General features: G+C 43.9%; 2 protein-coding genes across 2 annotated transcripts; one reads left to right on the forward strand and one right to left on the reverse strand.

Moving 5' to 3' along the window:
* Positions 1-737: 737 nt before the first annotated feature.
* LOC112295710 (two pore calcium channel protein 1) lies at positions 738-7,073 on the forward strand. The gene is made up of 12 exons (XM_024547569.3): positions 738-2,126; positions 2,312-2,455; positions 2,777-2,884; positions 3,103-3,195; positions 3,424-3,542; positions 3,895-3,955; positions 4,060-4,323; positions 4,657-4,796; positions 5,103-5,361; positions 5,550-5,598; positions 5,741-5,894; positions 6,051-7,073. Exons 1-12 carry the CDS (start codon positions 1,923-1,925, stop codon positions 6,676-6,678), a joined length of 2,223 nt encoding a protein of 740 aa, XP_024403337.1. The 5' UTR covers positions 738-1,922; the 3' UTR covers positions 6,679-7,073.
* Positions 7,074-7,708: 635 nt separating this feature from the next.
* LOC112295709 (pleiotropic drug resistance protein 1) lies at positions 7,709-15,435 on the reverse strand. Its single transcript, XM_024547568.3, has 20 exons — positions 15,053-15,435; positions 14,532-14,652; positions 14,332-14,420; positions 13,907-14,151; positions 13,710-13,786; positions 13,498-13,551; positions 13,278-13,368; positions 12,857-13,158; positions 12,480-12,761; positions 11,682-12,263; positions 11,375-11,531; positions 10,937-11,226; positions 10,484-10,816; positions 10,031-10,321; positions 9,814-9,897; positions 9,547-9,680; positions 9,174-9,401; positions 8,860-9,031; positions 8,497-8,751; positions 7,709-8,326 (listed from the first exon to the last, which is right to left on the reverse strand). The coding sequence occupies exons 1-20, from the start codon at positions 15,433-15,435 to the stop codon at positions 8,051-8,053; spliced, it is 4,446 nt and encodes a 1,481-aa protein (XP_024403336.1). The 3' UTR covers positions 7,709-8,050.
* Positions 15,436-16,043: the final 608 nt, after the last annotated feature.

A 16,043-nucleotide genomic window follows, 5' to 3' on the forward strand; every position in this document is an offset into this window, starting at 1 on the left:
CCATGTGATTTGATGATGAGTCTCTAGTTGCAGATATAGTTGCAGGTTGTACAAGCTTGTAGAAGTGCGGTACAACCCCAGGAATGACCTGCTTTGGGACCCATGTCTTCTTCACCAGCTCGCTCCGAGACATGGCAATGGTGAATGCTGTGGATGAGCGGCGACATTGTGAAGCGTGAGGTTCAGTACCCACTTGACCAAACTCGGTGAATTCCCTCAGAGAATCATCTCAGCGCTGGGGGGGATCCATCTCATGTGTATTAATGCCTGGAAGGACAATCCGGAGCAGCTGGATTGAAACGAACGAGAGCAATCTTTCGGTGTCGTGAGCAATATCATGCAGTGTCGTATGATTTTGAGGATGAGATGTGCACCGTTTTGATGTGATTGCATCGTCGTGGTGAAGTGAGAGGTTTCACCTATTCCTGTGAGTTTTTGACGTCGTTGGGGTTGTAGTTCAGACGGGTTTTTTAGACCTCTGAGGCTATTCTTTAGAGTTGGTGATACATGTGATATGGTTTAGTTTGTGAGTGCTCAAGTGGGTGCTTAAACCAGGTCTAGTTTCTTAATTTTTAATTTTTAGTTTTGGTTTTAGTTTTTTTTGACAACCCTAAAACTATTTCTTGCTGTGGGCCACAGTTCCCATCATCCCGGGATTGCTTATTTTAGCTTTTACGCCCTCGAGCAACCTACTAACATCATTGAATTCCAATTTCGGGTACATATTGCGGCCTACGACAATGACTCACCTGGAATGTTCTTCCTCGGTGTGTGTTGCTTCCGAGGTGTTCAGCAGTGGTGGCGTCCAATTTTTTCTATGTGGCTGCGTGCCGCTCCAGCGCCGCACGAATAAAAAGCATCACTGTCATCGAGCTAGTGCAAGTCATCGTTGCAAGCTAAAATGCCGGGCTGCTGTTGGGGTTTCAGTTTTAGCCTTTGAGGTGTGACGCACTGTTTGGGTGATTTTCTAGGAGGGTTGTTGCCCCCTTGTGGAGCAGTCTGACGATGCTGCACAAGTTGGAAGAAAAGTGCGGGCGGCGGTGATGGTGAGGATTATTTGCGGTTTGTCACAGTTCTGATGGGAGCACGGAATTACCCCGGTGATGGTGACCTGTGAGAGGGATGTTCGTACGTAGGAAAAGAGGCATCACGACTGTTTGCGTGGTGAATTGTGACCACTACTCGGCTGCCGTGACCATGTGTCCGAGGCATTTATTCTGCTTTGATGGCGACGAGTCGTGAGTATTGGTCTGGGGTTTCGGAGTTAACAATAGTTTCAATACGGTCATGGTGGAATTTTGGATTCCGTGACCTATGAGTTCGGTCGACTGTGGTTGTGATGCCTTTGGGTTGTTGGGTTCGGATGATGTGATTTCGAGGATATGGTGAGAGTGCTGAAGCAGTCTAGGTCTGCGAGCGACAGGTCTAGCCATGAATGGTTCTGGAGTGAGGATGGATCGCGTGATAATCGTGTAGGGTAGGTGGTGGTGGAAAGCTGCAATTTTTTCTGCGATTTTCATCGTTTAGGATATAGTATGCGAACTGCGTTGACGGATCATTCAGCACTGGTTGAAGGAAGTTGATTACATGAGGCTTAAGAATAGCATATGCTGCGATATCAGACTTGTGTTCAAAATTCGATCGCTATTGCGATTGCTTTCTCGACGGTGCACAGTTGGTTAAATCTCTTGGGCAGCCCGCACGACAAACTTTTCTATTTGGAAAACGATTTCTTTCTGAAAGTTTATGTTGACACGACTGTGGAGCTGATCTGCAAATGCAAATTGTGGCTTGGTTAATTGGGCTTAGTTTTAGCTCACTGGAATGATCCGCTTATGATGTCCTAGCTTTCGGAAGAAGCATTTCATAGAGGAGGGGTTTTAGCAGACGTTTAGTAGTAGGTGTATCAAAAAGTCAGCCCAATGAGGAAGAAAGTGAGAAAGAAAACCCCTCTTCCTGAGATTCAGGAGGAGGGGCTGTTAACTCCTCTTAGAAGAGGACAGTCTGCATACGTTCAATCAACGAGCATGGACTTCAGAAAATTCGCCGCCGACTTGGAGTTTGGGCCGCAAAGCGAGTCCTCTCTCACATCCCATGTGGAGATGGCAGCTGCTCTGGTTGATCAGGTATCGTAGCTCTGTACGTATACAGATACTCTCCATACTTTTTTCCTGAACATTCCATCCAGCATGGTCAAGTGCAGTATTTCATACGTAAGAGAGACACCTGAGCGCAATTTATGTGGCCAGTTGTGTAATTCGCGTCTGCGAAACTTCAGAAATGGGTTTCACATGGTCGTTGTGCAATGCAGGCCATGTTGGGCAGATGGATGCCATTAGCTGTGGTTTATCACAAAGACTATGAAAGTGCCAAGCGTGCTTTTCTGATGTACCATCGATTATCCTTGGTCAGAGGCCTCATATACTTTATATTGATGATTCTGCCATTTTTTGAGGTCAGTGATATTTCTCCCTGACCAAGTCCAACATTAGAATTATATTCATTATACGGACGTCTTGTGTACTGTAAGCTGAGGTAGCTCAACTCGTTTATTCTATCGGAACAGTGTTCCACTTAGAGTAAAAAAGTCGGTACATGAATTGGATTATCGGCGCTAATCAACAGAATGGTTGGAGTTGATGGCATTCGCCATTGCGCAGAGTTCATGAAAATGAAATGTTGAAAGAGTCGAAATTTATGAACCAGTTTATCATTTTGCCTCGTCAACAGATCTACATTATAGGTCAATTTGAGATTTTCTGGTTTGTTTTTGTAGATTCCAGCATGGTGTGATGGCAATCTGCCGAAACCCTGTGGAGACCCAAGGAAGTACCCACTCAGTGGTTTACCATTTATTCAACCGTGGATATCCGCGTCTATTCAGGTTTGCATATTTTTAAGTCACATGCAAATGGTGAATATCCCGTCTATTCACAATGCCTCATCCCTTGAAATGTATTTGAAATCTAATAACCAGCTTTGTATTGTAAAGTGCTGCAATGATACTGTTAGGTTGTTAATTCTATTTACTTGCTGTTACTCTTTTAATGGTGTAGGGCACGCCACACTGTGTTAGTGCTTAACTTTTAAACTGACTTGCAGGTGCTATGTGTATCGGTGCTAATCTGGTCATGTGGCTTACAATGGCACTTTTTAAGGTCGCAATTCTGGCTTAATCGCGTGGGGGTCTACAAGGTTATTGATTTGATTTGATATTTTTTTATATTATTTTACAGAAGCTTGATGATATTTTTGGATCAAACATATTCGTTTATTTATTCTTGTCATTATTATTTTTTCATCTTCAGTGGTTGTATCATTTCTTGAATCCTACTTCTAAAGTCACGCCCATGTAAGAATTTTCTTTTGGTAGTTATGAATCATTCGAACAGTCTTATCAGAGTATTTTGAAATGTGAAACAGGTGGTGGTTTTGGTGTTAATGGTGATTTCCACGGCTGCGTCTTCTTTTGGACTGTCCGATTTGCGTGGGATCAATGTATCTATGTACATACGGCTACTAGTTCCCATCGTCTTTAGCAGGTAAACTCCCGGTGCAAGTCTTTTTCAAAGAAACTTATGTATTCAACGAAACTTGATTGTATGCAGAATGTGCGATTTTTATGCTGTAACTCGAATCCTATCACAACACGCAGCATAATCGAATAACTATTAACAGATAATGTTGCAATGATTTCAACTCTGTTGAATGGCTTTCCGCCACTTGATGGTCGTACTCAGTTGGAAAATCTGTTTAATTGTTGATACAAAGAATAGATTATGTCGAATATTTCAGTTTTATGGTTCTAGGACTTACAGATCATGGGATGATTTGTAGATTGTAGGCATAAAATGATAACATATTTGGAATGGTTTATTTATTTTCTTTTAACAGGGCCATACGAGGTTGCTTTCGGATGACAATGCGGATTATAAACACTTTCCTGGATATAGCGGTACGGCCTCAAATTTCTGTTTTAGAAGAAAGTGCTTTGTAAATACTCGTATGTGCACTTCGTGATGTATTTCCTGACAAGCTTTTTGTGATCGCGGGTGTCAGGTGCTGGTGGGGACATTTGTGTTAATTTCAGCTTGGCTTGCTACAGCAATATTCTCAGAAACCTCTGTTGAATTTAAGGACTTCAGCACGTCATTGCTGAACCTTTTTGTCTTACTAACCACTGCAAACAACCCAGTTATTTGGGCTTCAACATACAATGCAAACCGATTTGCCTTCTTCTTCTTTTTCTTTTACTTGGTTCTGGGCCTCTACTTCCTGATGAACCTGGCGTTCTCTTTGATCTACAGCAATTATAAAGCACAGGTATCCCCAATGAGCTTCTGTTTGACTAATTGTATCGTGGTGGAGCTAATCTATTACTCCAGTGGAAGTTAATTTCCCATTTTCTTCCCTTATTTCATCTTCTACGGCGTTCCTTCAATAGACCTAGCACCTTTGGCCACTTTGGAACGTTGCTAATTAGTGGTTGATTCTCTCTGTATAACTATGCTTTGCTTGATTCCATGAGAGAAAGAATTGGAAATTCATACAAAGTGCTAAGATCAATGTAATAAGATTGTGAGTCGATTTGTAGCAGCAAAGTTTTTAGGGGGTTTTGTCCTTTTATTCAGATGTACATCTTTACGTGTACCGCAGATGGCTGTCGAGGTTGCCAAGCGTATTACAGCACGACAAGGAAATTTGAGAGCGGCTTTTAGTTTGTTGGACACTCGCCACCAAGAGTGGATTGATGGTGCAACAATGATTGCACTTTTCCTTGCCATTGGTCGCTACAGGTGTGATCACGCTACTTTTGTTTCTGTTGTTTATTAGACGATTGATCGCGTCAATTTTGTAAAGGTTATTTTATCGTTTCATGTATTCCTTTATATGCAGTGAACCTCACTCCCTGATACTTTCCTGTGGCTAGTAGTTTGGGATATCATATTTGGTGCCCACTTACTGTCCACTTACTGTACACGACTTGATTCCACAATTAAACTGTTGATCTTTGCTTGTATTTCAGTAAAATTTCGAAGATTTTCAGTGGACAAGGTAGAATTAGGCGACTAAAAAGTTGTGGTGCTATGATTGTGATGAAGGCATATACCTGATGTTCGAGCTCGCGCCAGTCGGCTTTTCCTCGCTCTCAATAAACGTGGAGACTTCAAGATATGGTCTGACGAGTTCGAAGAGCTTTGTGATGTTATAGCGAAAGAGGTGGAACGACAACCAGAAAGTGCACTTTTGAAGAGGCGACGCAGTAACCCTGACATGCATTTTGTGAAACACCCCTTTTACAACTACGTCATATGGGCTTTGACCTTGTGCTCTCTATCATTTGCTATTGCTGCACTGAATGTACGTTCCCGAACATTACTTCATCTGTACACCATCTGTTTATATTTGAGGGCAACTTGAGATATGTTACGGGATGACCATCTGCAACTAATGACAAATACACATTAATATGTTTTTTTAAATAGTATAGGCGAATGGATGCTCGAAAAGGTTTTGATATGTGCCTCTTTGTACGTATGCTATTGTAGGTCTCCGGGACAGTGAAGGAATTATTGATCAATCTTGAGTTTCTATTTGGTGAGTATACATCTTGATACATGCAGTGTGTAAACTCTAATATTTTTGCTTCACCTTGAGGAAAACCTTTTTGCTTCAGCTCTGTTTCTGGCACCCTGTGAGCCAAATCGTTGTTCTTACTCTCAGTGGCACATCGTTGCAGGCTGGATTTTTGTTATGGATGGTGTGCTTAAAATATATGGACAAGGCTGGAAATCTTATTGGCATACACATGTGAACCGCTTTGATTTCATTGTCACAATTCTGATTTTGGCTGTTCAAGCGGCATCGCTCTTCTACGTTGATGTCCGGTCATGGTGAGTGACTTTTCCTACACACCAAATTACTGCTTCATTAAGCTTGTCTTGAAGATGTTCGTCGTCATGTATTAAAAACTGCTTTGGACTACAAGGGACCCAATACTGTCTAAATTTGAGATTATATATTCTCATTTAGTGGTGCTGATTAATCAGGGTAACATACCTCATTATTGCCCGGTGCTTTCGAGTACTCGCGCTCGTTACCATGATCTCTCGCTGGCGCCTAATGGGTGAAACATTAGTCCACGTGATTCCCGCAACTGCTCCGATCTTGGCACTTCAGTTCCTCGTCTGTTCTTTCTTCTCCCTCCTGGGCATGCACCTATTCGGAGGCCTCATCTACAAAGACAACCCTGCCTTGAAGGATACTGAGTATGAACGTCACCAGTTTTATGCCTTCAATTTCAATGACTACGCGGCAGGGATGGCTACCTGCTTCAACTTGTGCGTGGTGAACAAGTGGTACGTTTTCATGGATGCTTATGCTGCAGTCACTGGAACTCGACTGAGCCGCGCTTATTTCATAGCCTTCTGGGCCATCGCAGTTGCTTTCACCCTCAACGTCGTGGTTGCTTTCTTCGCGGAGGCTTTCACCAGTCAAATGGAGAAAGCAGAGAAGCTCAAGGCTCGTGAGAAGAGACGCTCTGAGGAGGCTTTGTTGTCCCCCGGAGCGGCTCTGTTGAGGAAGAAGTCCATTGGCACGGAGCGTGGCTTGCCACAGCGAACGGCAAAGTCTTTGTCATACTATGACCTTTATGAAGATATTGTGAAGAAAACTTAGAAACCTCGTGTCCCTCGCCCGGTGACCTCGTCAAAATTGTTGCACTAGGCTTCGAAAATTAGTTTGGAACTAGGATGTCAATGCAATCTCTCACTTTGCAGCTAAATGGCTGCCAGTGGAAGGCTTGAAGTGTATCATTGAGCATTTTATTGTGTATCTTAACATGCTTTAACTGGGTACAAGGATTATCTTATTCTTATAGGTTGTTTGTTCGCTGGTAGGAGGTGGCACTCGGTACAACTCAGAATTCCTTTACAGAAAGCCCCCTTTTGAACTGATCTTGTAGTGTGGTTTGAATTATTTCCATGCAGGACTATGACATGACTATGGAATCTTGTACCATCACCTGTAATTGATATTGAATAAGAAATACAATACACGATTAAAATCCTTAATTTATGCAATACAATAGAAATTTGAAGCTTGTGGTGTATCAAAAACCTCGGTTGATGTTTGATGGGAAGATTTATTTAATAAGTGGTCAAAATCATTTGAAAAAGATAAGTATCCTGTGTTGTTTCAACATTAGAGAATCATTGTTTTAAGTTGCACTGTTATTATTTTGATGAGAATTTAATCTCTTTCATTTCTATCATGAATTTTCTGACGGCATATCCCTGAATTTTTTAGTATAATTGTCCAAGTACCACTTCAATTTTCATAGCTTTCAACACCATAACAAAGTCTTGAAGCAAGAACTGAGGTCGAGCAGTAAATATCAATTTAACTACCAAAACCTTCCAGTACAATGAACATAAAACAATGATTATGAAACAAATGCTAAAATTCTGATGAAAGCATTGAAATTGATGTTGTCAATGACGGCAAAAAATTGGTGCAGAAGTTCCATCGTAAAAATTCCTCTGCACTTCGTTTCAACTGTATCATAAGAAGGATTTCATGACATCAGATGGTCTACCAACAGGCAGTTACCATAACCTAGTTAAAGAGGAAGCACTTCATATGCATACGTCATGGTGAATACACGCAGTCATAATTCTCGGAGACGCATAAATGCAATTTTCGATAGTTTTAATGGAAATGAAGAAAATTTATCGTTTGCATTAAATTCTTTCGTACACGGCAGCCAAAAGTCATACGATACAGGAACTGCCTATGAATAAATGATTTACAAAAAGCTACAGCTCTAACAATAGTCTAATTTAAACTGGTCGGATAGATTCAGAGGTGGGCTGTCAATGCAAAGGGTTAGTTAAATAATCTGCAGGATGAAGAAAGGGTTAGAAAGCTAAGTGTGGAGGTGCAGTATATTTGAAGACCCAACTTATCTCTTGCATATAGATGTGATTAACCCATTTGAACAAAGCAAGCAGAGCTAGTTATTTTCTTTTGTTTGAACTCCAACTGGAGCCTAACGCTTTTGGAAGTTCAGCCTCATGATGGCTAGAACAAAAATAAAGGCAAAGAAACAAGTCCAAGCAACCACCCCAATGGCATTGTACTTGAGAAAGCTCTCATCAAATCCGAAGTAGTCCTTGATGTAGTCTTTCACTATCTGGGTTTGCCCATCGGTGCCGGTGATTGTAAGCGATGTGGTGACATCGCCGAACTGGGAGTTGACAAGGCCACTGAAGACCCAGGAAATGGGACACATCCAGTAGTACCAGATCCACCACGGAGGAATTTTCTGCAATTTGCCCAAATTCAAGTGTGGATATCAGGTTGGGTATCATAACACACAAAATGTAAATCTGTCCAACGTTAGAGTAATACACAACTCTCTGCAAAGTTGTATCTGTTTCCCAGAAAGAAAAAAACCAGCTAAGTATGAGGATGAGGTTGGCGGAGTAGACAAACCGTTTTGACTATCAAGAAGCCGGAGAAGAGGTTGAAGAGGGCATAAAAAAAGGAGGCGCAAATGATAGCAAGAGTGGCGTTCGGAGTTAGCGCCACCATCATCATGCCGTAGTATGTGAATGCCAGCACGCCGAAGAAGAGAATGTACAGGAACCAGAAGAATTTGGCAGCCGTCCAGTCAAACCCTATCAGTGAGTAAGTGATTGCTGCATATAGGATCACTTGCAGAAGCACATAGGGGATTTCTACCAGGACCTGCATGCAACGGCCAAGGCTTGTCAGTGGTGAAGAAAATCATTCAGTCTGAAACATAGCATAGATTTCTTGACGAATTGTACAAGTGAGATTGAGAGATATGCTTGCCTGTCCTATTGCGTATGGCATAGCAGCGTACAGGCCGGCTGCTTTCTCTCTGTAAAACACAGTGCGCTCGATGCTAACCACAGGTTGCACAGCACCGCAATTGGTGAAGCATAAGAAAATGCATGTTCCGTAAAGAGCACCCAAAACTATGAACAAATCTGTTGAATTGGTCCTGCCCAAGCAAAGCCAAACCAATACCAAAGATGTAATTAGTAATGACCTCCCATTAAGGCTGAAAGTGGCAATGAGTTTCTAAACAACAGAAGTAGAGGTTATAGGATAGTTGAGAAAACGAAAAGAGGGTTATTGTTTACCTTTTCATGCCGACTTGATAAAACAGGGTGCCAAATATCAACGCCATAAAGAGGGTGAAGATGAAGCGGACTAAGTTGTAATCTGGGCTGCGCCAGTAAGTAATGTTCATCTTCCATAAGATCGTCTGAAGCTGTTTTGGATAACTTTGAGGGAATTGTGTTGGGAAGTACAAATCCTGGGAGCCGGGTAGAGGGGTTTTAAGGTCTTCCACAAGTTTCTTGTTGCTCCTGTCAGTCCATGATCCAATTGAAAGGTTAATTGCATGGCATACTTCCACGGTGCTTGAACCACAATCCCATAAACCAGCTTCTAATGGCCAGAAAAGATGTTCAGTGAAGTTCATATTGCGAAGGTAAAGTTGGCAGCTCTTACCGATAAAGATCCGATTTCAAATAAATATCTACGAAGTCCACACCGACTTTTTTCTCAACGCTACTGTTGGTGACTTCTAACATCCATGTGGCTGGATTAGATCCGTCCTCGATTTTAGGAACTCCAGGTATAGCCTACTCAGCAGATCACGAACAGTTAGATCGATTCTCTCTGCTTGATTTCAAAAATCTCAGGCTAGAATGAACTTAATTTCCACTTGCATCTTGTGTTTCGTTCAAAAGCAAATTGCATAAAAAAGCAGCAAACCTGGAAGTATTCGATAAGTTTGTCAGAGTTGTGTCCTAACGGTCCATTGTAAATGACTTCACCTCCACGCTTCAGAAGCAACAACTGCAAGTGTCGAGGGCAGGTGAGATTAGATTCCTGTAGAGTTCATTTGCCAATCTGATGGTCCAAGTTCTCAAATTTTCAGCTCAATGAATCACATCCAACAAAAGGATCTCAATAGCCTCATCGAAAGTACCTCATCGAAAGCTTCAAAAATGTCTATGCTAGGTTGATGGATGGTGCACACAACAGTTCTGCCAGTGTCCACTGTGTTACGGACAGTTCGCATCACAATTGCCGCTGCACGAGCATCAAGGCCACTGGTAGGCTCATCCATGAAGATTATAGAAGGATTAGCAACCAACTCAACCGCTATGGTAAGACGCTTTCTCTGTTCCGTGGACAACCCAGAAATACCAGGCAATCCAACCAACGCGTTCTCTATAGGGTTCAATTCCACGAGGTCCATAACTTGGTCCACAAATTTCTGCACCAGTTCCAAACAAGGTCAGATCACTTCATAGGGCCATACAAGTAATAAGTAGAAGGAAAAACACTTCTGCCTCTTTTCGACTTTTATATTTATAATTTTTCTGGCCATGTAGCTGACTTCAGAGTTCTATATGTGCTTACAGTTGCGAGGACACACCTTTTTATCTTCATCAGTGATGTCAGGTGAAAGACGAAGCCAAGCGGAGTACAGCAGCGACTCTAGCACGTTGAGTTGTGGCGAGTGAATATCATTCTGCTCACAGTAGCCCGCAATCCTTGCGAATGTCTCCTGAACTTTGGGATACCCTGCAATCCTAATCTCTCCTTCTATATACCCACCTGTCTTCCGTCCTGCCAAGACGTCCATAAGAGTGGTCTTTCCGGCCCCACTCACCCCTACCAAGGCTGTCAAAACTCCAGGTCTAAAGGAGCCTGTGATGTTGTTGAGCAGCTTTAGCTTGGACTCTGTTACCCCCTCGTGCTTCATTTCCTGCAGCAGGAAAAAGAAGAACCGATGAGGAATATTCCGCGCGAGTGACTGAAAATCACAGTACTGACTCTGGAAACACATCAGATTCAATTGAGTAAAGTTCGAGAAAAATGAACTCACAGCAGGCATGTCGATGTAGTAGCTGATATCATCGAAGGAGATGGACAAGGGTTCAAAAGGGAGAACCATGCCCCTTGCCTCCTTGGGTACAATCATGCGCCTGCCTCCACTTTTGCTCTTCGTCACTTCCCTTTTCGGGGAGGTTCCTTGAAGATTTTTAGCTGATGCTCTTCGTGACAAGTTGTGGTGTGTTCGGAACATTGCAGTCGCATCAAGCGTTTCTCCCTTTTTGGCTGCTTCCTTTATTGCAAGATCCTCTTCAGACAAGATTGCTTGAGGCGTTCCCACAGCTGCCATGGTAACAGACTCATCAGTATACTATCAGTTGGAGCCACAGTCCTGTACAGTAACCAAGTCATCACACTTACTGTCGAACTGCTTACTACTGATCGTAATAAGAAAATTGTAATCGCAAAATATGGAAAGTAGGTGTGTTACCAGGCATGAAAGTTAGCGCAAGGGTGAAGCCAATATTGTACAAGATAGTCAAAACAACAAGAGCTCCCACTCCGATCCAATACCAATACTCATATGGATACTGGCCACGGGCTAATAGAGCGGTGACCCCCACTGTTGTGTTGCCTCCCGGAACCGGCTGTTATCCATCCATTCAGGCACGACGTTAAGAGTTAGATTTAACCACTCTGCATGAAGATTACTTGAGACTGATCTCATGCTTGAATGCCTTGAAGTTAAATTCTTTTATTGGGGTCAATAAGAGACAGGACGGTTTAAGGACACTCACTTGTTGCCAGCGATCACCGAAACCCTCATTGACACTGATTGCCTGGTAGGAATAAGTCATGGGAGAGATCCAGTAGGCCCAAATCCACCAACCGGGAATCTCTGGGCGAGGGAGGAGGAAACCACCGCACATGAAAAAGATGAGAATGCAACCATTTCCTACAGTTTGGGCCAGGATCATGGTGCGGCACAAGCCAGCGAAGAAACGGAACATGCCACCAGCCACCTGCTCCACCATGAACAGCAGAAATATCTGCTTCAGAAATCTGGTTACTTCAGGAGCATATCCAGTCACGTAGTATGTCGCGCCCACCCACACCAAAGACTCGAGTATAGAAGCGGGGATGCTTAATAAAAAGGCCGAAAGGGCGTATGACCATGCTGGAAAGAACAAAAGATCACGTTGTTTGATGATCACAGGGAGACGTTCAATCGTCATGGCGAGCTCTCCGAACCCACCAAACATGACGGACATTATTGCATAAAATGCAGCGCCTAAGTAAACCGTGGCATCTTCTACAGTCTTGTGCTCTAATCTCGTTCGGAAAAAGACAGTCATGGAAATGAATGCAGCTATTGTAACCTGCCACAAGTCCAATCCATACGATATTCGTGTTAATTATCCGCACAGTATAGCCACAAGCCGTGAGAACTGCTGAAGCATTTACACGAGTTCAGACAACATGCTTTATCTGGAATCAATCAGCTGGTATCAGATTATTTCTTCCTATTGATCGATCTCATGTAGACATGCCACAGAATAATGAAATTGGCCAGCGAGTTCTGAGCACAGTCGTACCTGCAAAATTTTAAAGACTGAAACCACCGCATTTCGTTTGTAAAGGAGTACTTCCTTGGCAAAGTTGGTCTTGAAAAGCTCGGTTATAGACATAGCGTATTTTTCTCGGGCCAGTGCAGCTTGGTGGCTTCTCTCTTTGGGAAATGCCACAGACAGCTCCTGCAGCATTGCGGCGCCGATGTGGAATTTCTTGAACTTTTCAGAAAACTCCCCCACAGGAATGTACCGGTATGGCCGTTGACTGTCAGCCCAGTACTGTTCCTGATCTTTCATCGACGTCACCTGATTGATTCACATAATCATACACTTCATTAGGACCAGATAATTATCCAGAACGCCATATCCTGGTTCAGAGAACATGAAGTCCGATTGATTACCTCTTGCAAAAAATCCGCAATGCCCTTCCGCTCAGGGCACTTGAACCCGCAGGATTCAAAGAAACTCATGACATGCTCCCGAGGGCCGTGGTACACGCACTGGCCCTCAGACAGAAGAATGATATCATCGAAAAGGTTGAAGGTTTCGGGAGCTGGCTGGAGTAGTGACACCACCACGGTGGCATCCATCAATCTTGTGAACTGACCCAAGGTCCTCACAATCGAAAATGTGGTCGAGCTGTCCAGCCCCGTCGAAATGTCGTCCATGAACAGTGCGGTACATGGTCCAACAATCATTTCACCTGCAATACCGTTGAAGGACAAAATCAAGAGTTGTTCTGCGATTCACCCTCACTGGACCTCACGCAGTCATGCATACTTTTAGTCTTCGGATGTGCGTGGAGAGAACGGTCGCTCTTACCCGTCGTCACTCGCTTCTTCTGACCACCTGAAATGCCGCGTCGCATTTCATTGCCAACCATAATGTCCGCACACACATCCAATCCCAATATCTACACACGAAACGTGGACAGTTGCAGGAGTCAGGTTTAATCAGCCAAACGCTGTCGTATCATCGAAATGACAATTATTATCTGTGAAATGAGGAAGGAGTATCGAGAAAGGAACAAGTGTACTCTTACCTTCAACGTGTAATCTGTTCCAACGCTCTGCTGCTGCCCCGAAACTGCTGTCATCTGCACCACATCGACACTAAATTTAGCTGTTGGACGAGCTTGAAAGAAATCTTCTGTAATTGCGTGTTGTCAAAAGTTTGCCCTGTTTGCACGCCATTAATTTTCTCCCAGATTTCTAGATAAACCGAGAGTGCACATAGACAAGGAAATCAATCCACCTTCATAAAGGTATCTACATCTGCCTCGGGATAGATTCCAGCCGCCTTTTCCCTCCTAGTGACTTCCTCCAAAAGCTCTGCTCCATGATCAAAGCTCGGTTAATACGAGAGTGAGAAGATTGGATGGACTTTACAAGAGTACAATCCAAAGACATTGTGATGATTATTGAACATTGGCAAGCAGCAGCCGAACTCACCGTATCGTGTACCAACACCCTGGCATTTAGCAGAGAATTCCAATGTTTCTCGAACGGTCATTTCACCGACGTGAAGGTCACGTTGACTGATGTAGGCTGCTGTTCTTTGCGGCACAAACTTATCGTGAGTGTTTCCATTGAGCGTTACTTTCCCTGTGACACGCAAGTCCTTTGCAAGTCTTCCTGCTAATGCCAAGAGGAGCGTTGTCTTCCCAGAACCAGGAGGACCGAGCAACAGCGTCATCCTGGCCCACCGTTGTCTCAATTCAGGTTTCCGAGTGCAATTTCAGCTCTTCCTTAATCTTAAATGCAGATGCAAACACATGACGAATGCGGCATTCTTTCATTCTTATTGACATAATATGATCTAATTACAAATTTTGCTCGAAAACTCGAAGTCCAAAATGCTGCCCTCAGAGTCGGACCTGCCAGGCTTGACTACCCCGCTGACGTTGTCCAGAATGGACAGCTTAGTCTTCTTGGCAACCGAGATATGAAGTTTGTCCAGTATGGTCTGCAATGAGAACCAATATACAGTCAACAAATCAAAAGAAGGTGGTGGAGAGATTGCTCAATGCTTCAACATATGGTACCTTCTTCTACAAGAACTGCTGTCAAGCTTTACCTCCACAAAATTCCGCGTAGTGTTCCACATCGATGGCAGAGCGCGGTGGCCAACGTAGCAATCGGCCTCGATTGAAAGATTCTCATAGCGCACTTCAATCTTTGGCAGGTCAATTTCAACCCTGCAAAAAACATGATCGTTGCCATGACAAAGCAGTAAATGAGGACTTCAATTGCTCAAACGTACAGGTCAATTCCACTCTCTATGTCTCTTTCAGTAAACTTAGTACAATCCGATCTAGACTTACAGGAACCCCACTTGGATTGTATCGTCACAATCTTCGAACCCAAAAGAGAATTCAGCTAAATTGTAAGAGAACTAGGACTTATCAGGAGGCGCTATGGCTGAATTCTGTCAACAATTCAACCCCATCCTCGAATCACATCCATAGCGAACATAATGTTGGGAAAAAGACACAATTCATCAAATGATTACTATGTTGGTAACTATGTGGGAGAGTCTTAAGGAATTGTCTAGCCCTCCCAGTTCAACTTTCATAGAGAGGAGTGAAGAAATATTACTTGTCGAGGCGTTTCCGCAGTTTGAGCAGAAGGAGGTTGTTTTCGTCCTGTGTTTCCGCAATAAGCTTTTGAAGCAGCTCATTGGTCTCCAGCGGTGTGAGCTCCCTAACGTCCACCTGCTTTGTTTTCCCTGTAGCGGGGTCACGAAAGATGCTTGTGCGCACGCGATCGTAAGTCGGCAGGCGCTCAACGGCCGCCCACTTCAACGCCTCCTCGTCATCCAAAGCGTCCTCGCGTCGGGAAGCAGAGGCTCTCTCCAAAGCGTTGTCCATCATGCCCAAGATCCCCCATTTCCCCCGCATGTTGCCACTCATGCTGCCCACCAGCGATGGCCCTCTTCGGCCACTGTTATCAAAACCCGCATCCCCCTTCTCTGAAGCCATGGTCACAAACCTTTCCAACTAGATCCGAACACACTACTTCCCCCCTCTAGATCTAAAATTCAATCACCTACCTCTACTCTCCATAGCTAATTCCTTGGACAAGAATCTAGTCCACCGCACAACCAACTCCAGTCCAACTCTACCACGAATTCCACAGGTTGAATCACTCCCAGATTCTGTAGACCACCTGCTCCTCTGGGCTACATCGAAAGGCCCATCTGTTTCAATCCACTTTCGTGCAAACAGAGCTGAGCCAGTACCATGCAAGCTGCGCCAGCGCTGGCTGTTATGCAAGAGGTTGATCCTGCTCGATAGTGCCGATTCCAGAATTGCAGTCACGGATTTAGAGTCCAAAGAAACCTTTGCTGATCGAGCCAGTTTCTTAGTCCACGAGGTTGGACTTAAACATGAATCGCATCTTTTGTCAGCTTTGCTCTTTCCTTGGAAAAAGGTGGCGACTGCGGCAGCGCCGTAGGATGCTGCAGGCATCACCATCGCGACGGATGCTCCGCAACGCGGCTTGCAGACCGGCACTCGCTGGTGGTCCCCGAGTTTGGACAAGCAGTGGATGGACCCCGAGGCTCAGAATCTGAATGATGTGTTGGTTT

The sequence above is a fragment of the Physcomitrium patens genome, chromosome 19 (assembly GCF_059467195.1).
Source record: "Physcomitrium patens ecotype Gransden chromosome 19, ASM5946719v1, whole genome shotgun sequence".
NCBI lineage: Eukaryota > Viridiplantae > Streptophyta > Bryopsida > Funariales > Funariaceae > Physcomitrium > Physcomitrium patens.